Source organism: Myxocyprinus asiaticus, chromosome 27, assembly GCF_019703515.2.
Source record: "Myxocyprinus asiaticus isolate MX2 ecotype Aquarium Trade chromosome 27, UBuf_Myxa_2, whole genome shotgun sequence".
NCBI lineage: Eukaryota > Metazoa > Chordata > Actinopteri > Cypriniformes > Catostomidae > Myxocyprinus > Myxocyprinus asiaticus.
The window spans coordinates 27,755,802-27,771,840 of record NC_059370.1 but is presented as its reverse complement, the minus strand read 5'-3'; the positions used below and the strand labels follow the sequence as shown (position 1 = coordinate 27,771,840).

Sequence of the window (16,039 nt, the reverse complement as noted above, 5' to 3'; positions counted from 1 at the left end):
ACTCGCTTGGATCTTTGTCCTTTTTAAGAATCAGACTGATCCGGGCTTGTGTCATGGTTGGAGGAAGCTTTCCATTCTTTAATGATTCAGTATAAACTTCTAACAAAATTGGAGCCAGTTCTGTAGCATAGGATCTAAACAATTCTGCAGCAAAACCATCTGGCCCCGGAGCCTTGCCAGTAGGTAGGGACTTAATTACCTCATCAAGCTCCTCCAAGGTTATCTCAGAATCAAGAGAGTTTTTTTGCTCAATCGTCAGTTTAGGAAGATCTAATGGTTCCACAAAGTTTCTAATATCTTCATCAGTAGACAAAGACGTGGAACTATAAAGATCAAGATAGAACTCTTTAAAGGCATTATTAATATCAATAGCTGAGGTACAAATTTCACCACCAGCAGATTTCACTGAGGGAATTGTAGAAAAAGACTCTCTCTGCTCCCAACTCAAAGTATGACTGTCGTGCCCTGAATAACCAAAACTCCACTTTCTGTGACAAAATAGTATTATATCTATATTTCAATCAGGTCAATTCTCTGAGGCCATCAGATGACATACGGCGCTTCAGCTCTGCCTCTGCACTTTTAATATTTCCTTCCAACTCCACGAGTTCTCGTGCTTTGGATTTTTTGATGAATGAGGCATACTGTATGATCCGACCCCTAAGAACCACCTTAAGTGCCTCCCAAGCTACGCCCACAGAGGATACAGAGGACCAGTTGGTCTCCATATAAACACTGATTTCAGTCTTTAACATTTGTTAGAAATCAGGATTTTGCAAAAGGGACACATTAAGGCACCAACTATATGATTTATTTTTCTCTATATGTGGCAACACCTCTAAACTCACCAGGGTGCGATCCGAGGCTAAAATGTTTCCAATTGAGCAATCAACAACATATAAAATGAGGGAAAAAAAAAAAATCTATTCTAGAATAAATCTTATGGACTGATGAAAAAAATGTATAGTCTCTACCAGATGGGTTCAAAAGTCTCTGCTCTTACTTGAGCCAACACTAAAGAAAACATGTCCACCCCATATCTTCCCAAATTTTTCAGCTTCCTGCGGGGAAAGATGCGTTTCTTAAAGAAACACTATATCATATTTCTTACGTTTAAGAAAAAAAATAACCTTCCTTCTTTTTATGGGGTGTCCCAACCCATTCACATTCCACACTCTGAGACAGTACACTCATAGTAACATTTTACATTTTGATATAATAGAAAAAATAAATTGTGTGCCAAAAACAAAATTATGAAGACCACATTTCAACATTAATGCAACAATAAAACCCCGAACTTCCCCCCGAAAAAAAAAGAAAAAAAAGAAAAACGTGCGCATTAACCCCGCGCACGAAAGCGCCAACCGGCATCAATCCCTTTAAACTCAAAGAGTCCATGTACGCCTACGAGAGCCCCCGCATCAACTTTGCCATAGGATTGCTCAATTTTGCCTCACAAATTTGTAAGGCAAAATTACATAACATCAAATATTTTGTAAAACAGACCCCAGCCAATAGGCAGAATAAACACAAAGAACATGTAGACTCACAGAACTGTCTTGAAGGTGTGTTCCTTCACAAAACAAGTTCCAGCTGATATAAAGCCATTCATTTTCCTCGGACAGACAAATTAATCTTCAGTGAGCCAGCTGATGAGTGCAGCAGATGATGTAATCATTCCAATGTCCCACAAAAACACCCCACAAATCATACTCCAGCCAACAGGAGGCATAAGCATAAAGAACTGACAGATTCATCCATAACTGTCCCGAAGTAGTGTTATTTAACAAAACAAGCTCCAACCGCTAGGCGGAACCAGCACAAAAGGAAACGAAACACGCATCCCGGTTCCTCGGATGGTCAAGAGTCAATTCACTAGGAGGCCGCATAAAAGTTTATTCCATGATTTACACAGTCCGCCAACATTATAAAAGACATCCTTTGTGTGGGCATGTAGATATTTTGCGGTCATCCGTAGTGTCTATTCTCAATCTGCTGGAAAACAACCCATTGTTTCAATAAAAGACATTGCCTGATTGGGACATGTAAATACTTTGCTGCTGTCCTTGGTGTTTATTCTCGGTCTGGCCGGAAACATCAGAGCAAAAGTGATCTTCCGCTGATGTAAGTGTTTCTTGCATTCCTTAAACCGATCACATTTCTCTCGTCGAGTTCGCAAAATCCGGGAACAAGAAAATATTGTCGTTCTTCCAAGAAAGCTTTCCTTTGCTCCTCGCCTGGCGCAACACAAGATCTTTATCGGATGATCTCAAAAATTTGGCCAGAATCGATTGGGGCCTTTCTCCCTCAGCAGATCTGTGAGCTGGGACTCTGTGAGCTCGCTCGATTTCCAGCTTATGGCCTGTTATGTTGAGCAGACTCGGGAAAAGCTCGTCTAGGAATTTCATCATATCTCTGTCCTCCTCATGCTCAGGAATTCCAACAATTCGAATGTTATTCCTGCAGCTTCTATTCTCAAGATCTTCAAGCTTTTCAAGAACACGTTCCAAATCAACTTTGCGGGCAGATCAGCGGCTAATTCCCTCTCTGATGACTCCAAATAATCGATTCGTTTCTCAACATCTGTCACTCTTGCGGCTAACTCAGAGAATTTTTTTCTATCGCCGTAATCGATCGCCGTATTACAGCGAGATCCTCCAAGTCCGCAAGTACCTTCGTCAACATCACCGACAGGTTGGACAGTTGATGCTGGATTCCTTCTCCCGCCGCGCCATCCAAATCGAGTCCCCGGTCTACAGGCCTGTCTGGGCTTTCATCTTGAACCCGTAAGTGTCTTTTAATGTCTCCAGAGCCCGAGGATTTTGACTTCTTTGCCATGTTTACCTCAAACAGCATTATGTGTAACTGGGTGTATCGAATTTCACTGGATTATATCATGAAAATAATTTTACAAATTAGCAAAGTGCGCAGAGCTGTCTCTCACACATCTGCCCTTCGCATGGCGTCACGTGGCTGGCCCCACAATGCATAGTTTTACAGATATCTACATAAATCTGCAGGGGAATGTGTGAATATGTTTTGTTGTGAATTATGTTAATAGGGGCTTTCTGGGAAGCCCACTAAGCCTGTTTCTTTATGTGAGATGGAGAAAGATGCAGTTTGGATGGCTTCCAATTTAGATGGCTTGGAGTGCATTTTGATCTCTGTGCTGTGGTGTGTAGTTTTTAGTGAGACCACGTGTCCTCTTCTCACCATATTATAAATTAGTCACTTTCCTTGCTTATGCTTGTTTGAACTAAGCAAATGTATGAGTACAAACCATCAAACGTTAATCTGAGATTCTGGATTTTGTATCTATTTCTTGTCTTTAAATCCTGCTGATTAGCCCTGTGCTAAATTTCCCTATTTTAGCATTTACAGCAGAGGGCGAATTCCACAATACAAGTGCTTAATTCACTGCATCAATGACTAATTGTAAAAGGGAGTTTGCATTGACAGTCTGACATGATTTCCCTGTGTTGTAGAAAGGATCCCACAGCCGATAAAATACTTGTTTTTGCTTTGGTTGGATTATCTCTTACATTATGTATTTAAACTCTAAATGAAGGTTATGGGAAAGATATACAAGAATAATGAAGTGAACCACAGGTTATGATGACAGTATCTTCAGCTCTTACCTGCTGCACACTAGCCTGAAGCAGATCTCCCAGCCTCTCTACAAGTTCTGTGAAATTGGGCCTCTGGGATGGTTCTCCATGCCAGCAGTCTAGCATGGTTTGATATCTATTGACAACACATTCCCACAGGCATAAACTTGGAGGTAAAAACAAGCTTCCTTATAATGTACTGTAATGATAAATTGCAAATTTTCCACAGCTACCCAAAGCCTCATGATTTATGCTCTCTGCCCTGAGCTCCAGGTTCTGTCTGCAAATTTGGTTTTATCCAATTATTTCCAGTCATCAATAATATTTGGTGCATGACATGGGGAGTGAGGCTGTGTGTTTTCATTTACACTATTCTCAGTGCGAATGATTGTGTTGAGAGGAACTTCCTCTTGCTTTAGACGAGCTGTCAGCATTTCTCCCCATGAGGGATGTCTGAGATCCTTTATTGGATTTTGCAATGGCCTGTAATGGTTAAGTTTAACTAAAGGCTAAGGTTCAGCTGTGAAACACTGGGGCGTCAATGCACAAACCTAGTACTTGAGTAAATGATCAGGGGCGATGATTGAGCTCTATCCTGTTTAGACTGTGGTGTTGCCCTCACAGGTCCTTGAATAAACAAAGGCGGTTACCCATGAAGCTTTCTGGTACCTTCTGATTGGCAAGACATTGGGCAGTTTGGATGAGGGAAAAATTACTGTACTAGTTGATGACTCATTACTTCCTTACACTAATTACCTAATAAATACATCTGGGTTAAGATTCAGTAGCCATTAGAGAGGATGTATTCTTCTCGTGGGCTGTGGAGGAGATTAGATGGAGGAAGTTGGACTTCTAAAATGGTTATTTTAATGAAACCAGATGGAGATACTCCTTAAACTAACAGGAAGTACAGAAAAATGGCAACCTGGTGTTTCTTTTCAAATCAATGATATACTAGGATATTCTGTATGCTCTCAAAGAGGTGCTTACACTTATGGCATAGTTTTGGTATTAATGAAAACCAAATGGACCCTTTTTCACAAACTATGATGATGATGCATTGCCTTAATTAAGCAGCGTAAATCTAGCCAACTTTTATATATTTAAATTTTTTTAAATATCTAAATGTAAATGTAAAACATTATTCTTTTGTTACAGAATGCTGGCATTTAAAAATTATGGACCCACTTTATATTAGGTGGCCTTAACAACTATGTACTTAACCATTTGATACAATGTACTTACATGTTGTTGCATTGTAATTACATTTTAAGAACTTGCATTTATTTACATTTGTAGTTGCACTGTTAACTTTTCCCCTAACCCTAACCCAACCCTTACCCCAAAACCTAAGTAGTCTCAACTCAAATAAATTAAGTACTTTTTGTGTTGTTTAAGTAACATTGATTAAACTAAGCGGGAAGAAAACGTGTTGAATTTAAAGGAATAGTTAACCTAAAAATGAAAATTCTCTCATCATTTACTCACCCCTCTGCCATCCCAGATGTGTATGACTTTCTTTCTTCAGCAGAGCACAAACAAAGATTTTTAGAAAAATATTTCAGCTCTTTTGGTCCATACAATGCAAGTGAATGGGTGTCAACATTTTGAAGCTCCAAAAATCACATAAATCAGCACAGAAGTAATCCATAAGACTCCAGTGGTTAAATCATTATCTACAGAAGCGATATGTTAGGTGTGAGTGAGAAACAGATCACTGTCACCTCCTTCTTGTTGTGTTTTTGGTGATTCACATTATTCATGCATATCACCCCCTACTGGGCAGGGAGAAGAATTTCAAGCAACAAAAAAAAAAAAAAAAAAAAAGGACTTAAATATTGATCTGTCTCTCACCCACACCTATCATATCACTTCTGAAAATATGAATAATACACTGGAGTCGTATGGATTACTTTAATGCTGCCTTTATGTGCTTTTTGGAGCGTTTAAATTTTGGCACCCATTCACTTGCATTTTATGGACCTACAGAGATATTCTTCTAAAAATCTTCATTTGTGTTCTGCAGAAAAAGTCATACACATCAGGATGGCATGAGGGAGAGAAAATGATGAGAGAAGTTACATTTTTGGGTGAACTATCCCTTTAAGTGTTATTTTATGCATTTTTGAGCAAGATGAGAACAGGAAGAGATTTGTTTATGTTTAATGCTCTGTGATACTGGTGCTTAAAAAGAGCCTGTTATGCTGGAGTTTTGGGGGTTATCATTGTGGCGAAGAATGGCACTTGTGCTAAGGCTGAGGATGGGCTTTAAATTTCTAGTGATGCTTGATTAGAGTGCTGCTTAACTCTATAAACAATTGCTATTGAACTGACAGTGCAACAGTGTCACTGTCCTTAAACTTGCTCACTTGGCATATACTAATGATTAATACAATTAATTAAGTTGGTCTAACATAAGAAAATGTATCAAATTAACCTTGGTAAATATAGTTTGACGAACCTAATGAAGTACTTGACCTAAAACAACTAAATTATGTTTGCTCAATGAAACTGACTTAATCTGAATGAAATACATGAAATTACTTGTAATAACTTTTTACAATTCAATTAAGTAAGGCTAATGAACTCTTCTGACTGCCTTAATCTATCTCTCTCTATTTTTTCCTCTTTGAAAAGGAATATAAAAGTAGATTTTTTATTTTGCTGTTAGAGCAAATGGGAAAGCAGAAGTAATATTTGCTATGGTTTCCCATGTACTAAAGAAGTTTACCCTACTATATTTTACTTCCACGTTCCAAACCTAGAAATGTAAAAAGTGTTAATGGTGTTAAGTCTGATTTGTTGATTACTCAGGAGCCTGTTGACAGCCTTATCTCATTAATATATATACTGTGGCTATTTGTAACATTTAAACGTACATGTTTGTACATTTGGATAGGCACTAAAACGTACAATATGGATGTTTGAAAGCATCTAAAACGTAAACATTTTTACAGCTTTAGAAACGCGAAATATTGACGAATCCATTACAAATATATTTGAATACACGAATCTGTTTTATAGATATTTTAGATCCCTTAACCCTACCCCAATCTCTAAACAGAACCACATTTCAACAATATAAAAACATAACAAGTAGATTAATATACAGTAGCAATCATTTTTGTTACAATATATTAATTTATATATATTTTACAGCTGCTAATCCCACACCTACTCCTAAACTTAACCATAACCATTTATTAAGCATATAAAACACGTAACAGGCAGATAAATTTAAATCACATTAATTTATAAAAAATAAAAAATAAATAAAAATAAATGGCAAAATTCAGTACAAGAGCCCAAAGGGCGATATCCGATGTGCTCCCTGACAGCATTCAATAGCACTGTGTGAGGTGGAGAGTAGAATTTAAATGATTAATCATTGTAAATCTTCTCCTGATGCACTCCATAACGGCGCTGTCATTTCTCATTCAAAGAACACAGCATGTCACAAACAGTCGCGAGACACCAATGAGCATTCGACATCACTGCCGTAAAACCGCTGGTCGTAATGCTTGAGGCGGCAATTTTTGAATTTTGAAAACGAAACCAACGCATGTTGATGGTTACAGGGGTCGCGACGGCGCTGCGGCAGATGGAGAAGGACATCATTGAATAAAAGGCTTGAATTTGGGTCTGTCCTTCACAGAAAGCAGTCTGAAGATTATAGCTAACAAATTTATGGATTAATTTCATTATTGTTTTTTGGTGCTTTTGTGGTTTATTTTGTTTTTTGGCATATTCTGAAAGCTCCTTTTGTGTCCCATGGAAAACTAAAATAAAATTAAATGCTTAATAAATGATTAAACGATTACAGAGTTTTTATTCATTTTAACATTTTAAACTCTAGTCTTGGTTAAAGTGATATAATACTTTAAAACGTTGTATAGGGTAGCAGAAATCACACAGAACTGAATGAAACCATTAAAATGTCATATTATAATGTCAACTGCATTAAATAAATGTGGCATTTAAATGATCTCATTTATTATAATGTAATTAACTGATTAATTCTATGAATTATTAGATATTAATCAATTCAAACAGTAGTGTTAATACGTAAAATTATGACGTTTAGATGCTGCCAATACGTCGATATTGTGCATTTCGGTGTCTATGCAATGCTAGAACCAAACTTTATGTAAGAATACATACGAATTCTCATGAGATCACGTTCCCACAGCTGTTGAAGAACTATGATAACCAGTTCTTCCTGTGATGCAAAGGGTGTCATGTATGTTCTTGAGTGGGTGAATCAGTCTGGACAGATGCCTCTAGCAGGTCAAATTCCTCATTTCAGAGTTGCTAGACCAGCGAAGCAGATTTACTACTTTCCCTCCCTCATCCTTTTCATCATTCACAACAGGGCAGGTTGGGTCAGGGCTACTCTAAGGGTCAGGGATAAAGTACTGTTTAACCCTTCGGCCAGCACATAACTTGATCAATGTTTCTAGTCTGTTGAAGAATGGCACACGTGGGGGCACACGTGTTCTCAGTATATTACATTTACCCTTATCTTCAATGTTAGTTGACAAGTTCTTTGAAGCTGAAAGTAAGACTTTGGGGTTTGGGTTTTGAGAATAGAACTTGGCACCAGAAAGGCTGTGATTATGAGAGCTGCATAACTGCTTGAGAGCCTAACATTTAAACCCTAAGGTCTGGACTGCATTTTGCAGGTCATCTCCAATCACCATCTTCCATGATCTCTTGTAATGTCCAATTGGCTAGACTTGGCATGTGTGATTGCAAATGTAAGGCAACTCACATTACGTGCTAAGTTTTAAAACATAAATGCTCTGTTCAGGTTTCTAAATGTATAAGACACTGACATATGAGGTCACTGTTATTTTACCAAGTAAGAAATGTTCCTGGAACGAAATTCCTGTCAAAGAAACATGGTCTCAACGACATACCTACCCCTAACCATAACCTTTGCCTAAAATTAGAGGGCAATAATAGGCTTAATAGAATGGTGCACAATCCCTAACCCTAACTTTAACCATAAACCTAACCCTAAAATCTGTTTGGTTAATAGGAATGTTTGTCCAGGACCAACAAGGATGTTGATTCAGTAACATGCTACTTGGCTAAATCACTATTGCGGGGAAGTGATGCAATTACAAAAGATCAGATATGGAAAATGACCATCCTGTATGAGCCCATTGTTTTGAATCAAAGATCAAGTACAGTGCTTAGGAGACAGAAGTAGGAATTCTGCTTGAGATCAGGCACTAAACTCCTACAGGCCTTTCTCCTAAATATTGTCTTTCAGTCTAAGTCCTTATACTAAGGTAATTCAGTTCTATGCTCCCATTTATAGGCAACCCTAATCTGAAATTCTACTCTGCTTCCTTTCCACATTCAAAACTGATACCATAACCCCATCTCTCATTTCTTGTTACATCTGAAAACTTTTGGATTTTGGTTTGGCTCGCTCTCTAACCCCGTAACCACAATGGGAGTATCTTGCTTGAGGGCTTCACTGTCTGATGCCCTGGGGCCCTGCCACTGTGTTTGGCCACCCCATGCTGCCAAGGTAGGTCAAAACCTTTAATGTGGGTTTCAATTTCAGCTGCATTGGTGTAAGCTAGTAATGGATCCCTAGCACACATCAACTGCACTATAAACTAGCTGCCAATCAGAAGCTGCTCTCCGTTTCTTCCATTCAGCGAATAATTGTTCTGTTTCCATTTAGGGCTTCAGTCTTCTGTCAAAGCAATGAAATTAGATAGTTCTGCTCTTTCAACTGTATCGATAGGAACAGATTTTCTTTCCCAAGAGAGCTGGTTTCTGCTAATAACCACAACGAGTTTTGTAGGGGGTTATAGAGAGAGCTGAGGTTTGTTTTGTGCTCACTTCAAGTTTGTTTAAAACACAGAAAGAATCTACTTAGAAACAGTTAAGTAAAGAAACACCTTTAAAATTCTCACATTTGCTTTTGTTCAGTTGTATGTGACTCAAGCCACATTTACTTCTAGTTTGTAACATACTTTTCACCCCCTCCAAGTAAACAGCATGCTTCCCAGTGCAATCGTGCTATACTTAGTATAGAAATTGTTAAAGGGCTGTAACAACCGTAGATATTAAGGGGGGCGTCGCAATACTCTGATTATTTGTCGATTGGTTGTTCAATAGTCGATTCTTAACATTTTACCTTTGGTCCCCCAAATACTGAATAAGTTCTAACAGCATTGAATTGCTATTCAAGAACTGCATTCATTGTTGAAAAACCAGGACTGTCTGGCATCAGTGAGCAATTCTTACATTTCAGAGGAGGAGTATTCAGGAGCTTTCATCCTGGTGCCCTCCTTCAATCGGCAGCAAAATTCCTCATCAATGTGTAAGCCAGGGTAAGGGGAGGCACCTGGGGAGAAGTAAGAGAATAATTGGGTTATCAAGACTTTTCCAGAGCTCTGGCCACTTCAAAGGGCCTGACAAGAAACTCACTAAACTGTGAAGTGGGTTGGTAGCAAAGAGAGATCAATGGGAAAGAGCTGGATAAATCACAATAAGCATAAAAGGGGCTTTTGGTCTGCTGATGAAGACAGTCGACAATACTTGGAAACTCTACAACTCAGTAATGTGTCTGGTGTAAATAGCTTTAGACAAAGATGGAATGAGTTTGCAGACTTGTTTCTGTTGGGACTTTTCTACACACTTGTGAAAATCATGATTCATGAACTAATATTTTCCTGTACTTGACCAAAATCCTTTAAATAATATCTGATAACCACTAAAATATGCAGATCATAACAATGAATCTCAGAAAGGGTCATCTTTCATTAAACTATGATCTAAACCCCCCTCTGACATAGATTAGGTAGTCATTAAAAACAAATATATTAATAGCACTCTAAATCTCCTACAACTTTGGGAAAAGACTGGAGTATATGTGGAGTGCCTAGAAAAACAGGGACGAGAAATCCAAATCCACAACACAAAGCATTCAGTGCGAACCCCCCCCCCCCATTCCTACCCACCCACCCCACACACACACACACACACACACACACACACACACACACACACAGACACACACACTATTTCCCCAAACAGGATTCATTGTATCTGTTACAGTAACAGTGTGAATGTAGAGTCTGGGGAATTTTACTGTGGTTTCTGGTTCATGAGATATTCATTTCATAACAAATGTTGAATAAATAGCACAGCAGAAAAATCAACCAAAGAAGGTATAAGTTTCAGGTAAATATCTTCCAAAATAATGTAACTTACCTTGAAACTTGCATTTTATTTAGACAGACAGACAGACATTGTAATTATTCTGAAGAATCTCAGAGCTTTTGCGAGGGGACCAAAGCCACACTAAACAATATACCATTACAGGTTATAAACCCTTTTTCAATGAGGGGGCAAAGTAAACATTTACATTGAATGGTACACTGGTAACTGTAGGATTGCATTACCAGTTGGGAAGGAAACCTGATCAAATGAGAGGAAATCCTTCTGATTTACAACCTCAATTGATGATTAAAAAACACTGAAGCTCACAGATGTTGTACTAGCAGAATGATTATTGTTATTTTCAAGCTGGCAATGCAATCCTTTTTGCTCCCCAAAGGAAAATTTAACAGCAGCTGGCAGTTATTGCCCACTACATCTGGAGGAGGTTGATAGCGCAGGGCAACTCTTGAGCAGCCTGGGTTCTACCAGGTGTCTTTGATTGAGCACCATCCAAGTTTGTTTTATTTCCATTTGGATGGAACACAGCATGTGCTGAGCTGTCTTCCTACTCCATGTGTTTAACTTTGAATTGGAGCGCTGAATCCTGTCTGGGGTTTTTGCTATAGTGTAAAATGCACCGAACCAGTAAAGCAAAAAACAAAGTCTTGGAGATGTCTGAATAGAAGAAAGAAAGGAAAACCCTACACTTTGTTTCATAAAAAACATCAGAGCAGACAACATTGTTCCAAGAAGTGTACGGCAAAATTCCTAAAAGATTGAAATTATTCTTTGATCGTTCCATAATCTTATCGACACAAAATATTAAATCAAGATGTTTTGTGATAAGAGACCACAGAGTAAAAGTAAACATTAGCGAGTATTATAATCCCAATTCTTTCCGGCACCATGATCTACTGAACTGATGGATCAATGCTGTGTGTGTGTCCCAAATGAATAAATGAAGGCAGAGGATGTGAGTAATACTCTTTTCGGACAGCTTAGGTATTTACCTAGAGAGAAGATCTCCCACATAAGCACTCCAAAAGACCACACATCGCTTTGAGTGGTATAGATCTTGTCAAATATTGCCTCTGGTGCCATCCACTTTAAGGGAAGTCTGGCCTGTGAAAAGGGTAGGAAATAAGTGTACCATGTTAGTGCCCTCCTGACCTATGTAGGAACCACACCCAATATTATTTCAAACTAAAAAACTTGTAGCTTATAAAAAACTGTATATTTGATTATATAATCTGTATGATGTTTTGGCTTACCCTTGACCAAAAAGAAAACATCCTTTAACCAGATTAATATTATTAGGGTTTATAAAATGACTAACAGCATGCCAAAGACTCTTGGCATTGACCGAATTATTACATCCTTTTCCAGATGAACATTAGCCATGTCGGTGGTTTTGGACTGTAATCATGTTTGTCCATCACACTAAGTAGTTTTGAAACAGTGTGTGCATTATACAGAATTATTCATTACACAATGTGACAGATATAAAGTAATTGGTCAATTTCAAAGTAAATAATATTCCACACTTACGTCTCCTTTGCGGACATAGTCTGGGTCCTTGTATACATCTCTTGCAAGTCCAAAATCACAAATCTTCACAACGTTGTTTTCGGACAACAGGATGTTACGTGCAGCCAGATCACGGTGAATACACTGGGAGAAGTTAAAGAGAGATCCCGTAAGATTATTTAAGCAATGTAGTTGTGAAGGATAGTGTACAGTCAGACGATTATTGTCGCAAAATGAATCCTAAAAGAGTGGTCTTGAGGTTCATTTTGTGATTATGACTTAGAACATGGCTACTGGTACTTACCAAATAAATAAATAAATGTACATGAAATATTGATTTGAGTTGAAATTATTTGTGTGATTACATGACAAGAAAGAGATCGCAGAGCGCCTGATGAGAGACATGGAACTAGCATAGTGTAGGAGATTTATTGTCAAGAAAAAGGTCAAATATTCAATTTAGCGGTCAATATATACAAATATTTGAGTGTAGAATGCTGCAACTGACCAATCAGAATCAAGTATTTCAGAAATCTGTGAAATTACTATATGCACTTTATTTTTAAATATTTTTCACTTTATTGTATTATACTTAGGAAAAGTGTAGCTTGTATCGAAGATGCGTTTTTGTGTTTTATTTGAACCATGTGTGGCAGTGTGCTGTCAGATGAAGCATATGATGGAAAGCTGCTCTAATGTAAAACATGTGGGCCTGCCATTGGGGAAACTTTGACCTGAGGTTAGATTAAACCACAAAAGCTAAACCGTAAATTTAGCATGTGGCATTTAATCTCATCTGCTGGATGTGTGTGAATGAGTGCGTGTAAGAGACAATCATTTCCAGTATTGGATCAATAAAGAGATTTGGGTTTCGTATTCTGGAATTTTGGATAACACATCTCTAACTGTTGCCAAAATAAAGAGACTGATTATTACAATTAAACAGAAAGAACCACAACAGAAATGATGTAGAAGGGAAATTAGTACAAAATGAGCTGACACAACACACTAAGAATGCAATTCATTGCAAGGGTTAGAGCTATATTTTTCATGAAATACTTAGTTGTCAAAGAGGTGACTTACTTTTCGTGAAGCCAAGAACTCCATGCCTTTAGCCACTTGAAAGCTGTAGCAAATCAAGTCTTCCAATGTGAGCACTTTCTTATACAAATCCTCTGGCTCTGCATGAAAAGGGGAAAAGGTTATTAGCAGCAAAACCAGAGTTTTGTAATGCATTTTTCTAAGAATCTCTAAGAATTTCTTAGAATCTCCTCTGCCACAAATCTTAGCATCTATCAAGTTGTCAAGTTAAGGACATTTGTATGTTCTTTCCTTAATCAATGACTAAAGATAAAATATCTTTGCCTTCATAATCCTGCTGTTTACTACACACACATCCTTTATGGGGACACAGTGAAACATGCATCCTTTTTTTAGACGCAGACTGCAACGTGCTGTTTGTCAATGATACTCCAGCGGGAGTCTTGTGGGTGGGTCATCCACCTGAGTAAACAGTTTATAAAACCAGAAATAAAAGGCATGGGACAACCCAATGTACCTGCAGCAGACTAGATCCGCACTAGGGACAGGAAATTCGAACAAGCTCTGAGTGTAGTGGGTGACAGTGGCTCTTACAAAATATCAGTTGTATTTATTGAATCCCTGAAGAAGCCACTTATCAAATTGAGGGGAAAAAACAATCAGCGGAGCCATGAGAGGAGAAAGGGTGGGGTGAGAGGGAGGAGGGGTCAGGGAAGGAAGACCCTCAGCCGCTACCTTCCTCTTCTTCCTCCGAGTCGCAGTAGCTCTTATCTTCAATGAAGCCGGAGCTAGCTGAACTTCCGGTGCTGGCCACGCTCTCCAACCTGCGCTTGATGAGCTCGCTGAGGTCACACCCAGAGCTGGAACGCAGGGCCTTACCATCCTGAGACTGTGACAACATATTCCAGTCAAAATTTTGCATCATCAAGTCGCATCAATGATTAGCAAGATTCTTTACTACTTACCTTGTAAACTACAAAGTCACCCCTCTTATTCCTCAAGTAGTTGGAAAGGTTTCCATACTTGCAATACTCCACAATTATCATTAGTGGACCTGGCCATACAGTAAAAAGATATGAAAAATATGAAAAATACCACACATTTTCTCAAGTTTTAACAAGTTCCCCTTACCTCCACGCTTTGTGCAGGCTCCTAGCAAATTCACCACATTGAGATGATGGCCAATATGGATGAGAATCTTTAATTCAGACATTAAAGCTTTGCACTCATTATTTGTAGCTCCCGCTGTTGAAAGAGGACAGGAAGTTGAGAGGAGAAGAAAAGAGGAAAAAAATAATCAATGGAATGTCTTGCAAGTCAGAAAGATTTTTGTTTGGAATGTTTGGAAAATCTGTGTTTGTGTAATGTTAAGCATGCTGTTACATTTCTTGTCTCTATATGTAAATGATGATTATTCAATTATTGTTTAAGAATAGATACATTTTGGCTTAACACTGTAAAAAGTGGAGATGTGCAGATGTTACCTTAAGGAGCTATTTCTACCGGTTCTGACCCTTACAAATTCCTGACCTAATGCAGTCAAGTTTATTAATTCATACTAAATATATTTCAAGTCAAGTAAAGTCAAACTTTATTTATAGAGCACATTTAAAAACAACAGGAGTTAAACCAAAGTGCTGTACAATTTAGAAAGAAAGTATTAAAGGAAATAAAAATGGTGAGAATAATAATAATAATAATAATAAAATACATTATAAAATAGATTATCAATTAGAAGAGGCATAAACAATTGACAATGAGTCTAAAAAAATTCTAACAGTATCAAAATCTGAAGAATAAAAATAGTTTTAGCTAGTTTTAAACATAGCTAGCAAAAGGGAGGCCCTGATATGAATTGGTAGACTTTTCCAGACTGTTTGACTTGAATGAAACCAGTTAATTTACATGTTACCAAATTAAGCACATATTTTAGGTTACTGATCCAACATTTCTTGCAGTTTAAGTAAAATGCTTTTAAGAGTAAAATGTTCTTTAGCGCAAGATATATGCAATCAGCTAGGATTGAAACAAGAAACAGACTTTTTTGTCTATATGAAATAAGCCGACATCAGAAAAAAGCAATGCAACAACCACGTGTCCTAACTTAAAATAGCACAAGGAGCATTTTGATATCGTGTGAGAAAATCTCTGGAAAATACAAAATTGTGTTTTATATTTTATAAGAAGCTTTAAAACATTACGCACACCATAAATTCTACCATGAACACTGAGAACAGCATCTGGAGGCAACATTGTTATAAACTGTCTAAAAGATTTGAACAAAAGAAACTGGAATTTTCCAGTTTCTCAAAAGTTTGTACATTATGCAAGGGAAGTATGCGGGTCAGGAACACTATCCTAGTGACCTTCAGAGGTCATGGAGTCAGACTGGGGGGCTGTTTTTTTTAACACGTCAGGTTTCCTGCGGTTAAGGCCCATCAAAGTGACACACGAGAGCTATGTTCAACATTAAGCAGTAATTCGTACATGATTCATACCAAAGACGCCTCACAGTGACTTTTACTGAGAGGAATATTAGTGCTCCATTTTTCAAGTAGGGGATGGAATGAACCCAGCATGAAGTTTATTCAAGACACTAATGCCACGTCAGTCTATTTTTTTTTTTTTAGCTTTGCATTTAAAATTAGGGGATTTTTGAGATGAAAATGGGTGCC

The 16,039-nt window shown here is 37.9% G+C and overlaps 1 protein-coding gene across 1 annotated transcript in view; it reads right to left on the bottom strand.

The window, feature by feature from the left end:
* LOC127417680 (vascular endothelial growth factor receptor kdr-like) overlaps positions 1 to 16,039 on the bottom strand; it is an 86,718-nt gene that overhangs the window by 11,276 nt on the left and 59,403 nt on the right. Inside the window, exons 19-26 of the mRNA XM_051657823.1 lie at positions 14,496 to 14,609; positions 14,330 to 14,418; positions 14,100 to 14,253; positions 13,407 to 13,504; positions 12,345 to 12,467; positions 11,807 to 11,918; positions 9,879 to 9,978; positions 3,639 to 3,744 (exon numbers count right to left, since the gene is read on the bottom strand). Coding sequence (XP_051513783.1) covers positions 3,639 to 3,744; positions 9,879 to 9,978; positions 11,807 to 11,918; positions 12,345 to 12,467; positions 13,407 to 13,504; positions 14,100 to 14,253; positions 14,330 to 14,418; positions 14,496 to 14,609 — 896 coding nt within the window. The remainder of the gene's footprint in view (positions 1 to 3,638; positions 3,745 to 9,878; positions 9,979 to 11,806; positions 11,919 to 12,344; positions 12,468 to 13,406; positions 13,505 to 14,099; positions 14,254 to 14,329; positions 14,419 to 14,495; positions 14,610 to 16,039) is intronic.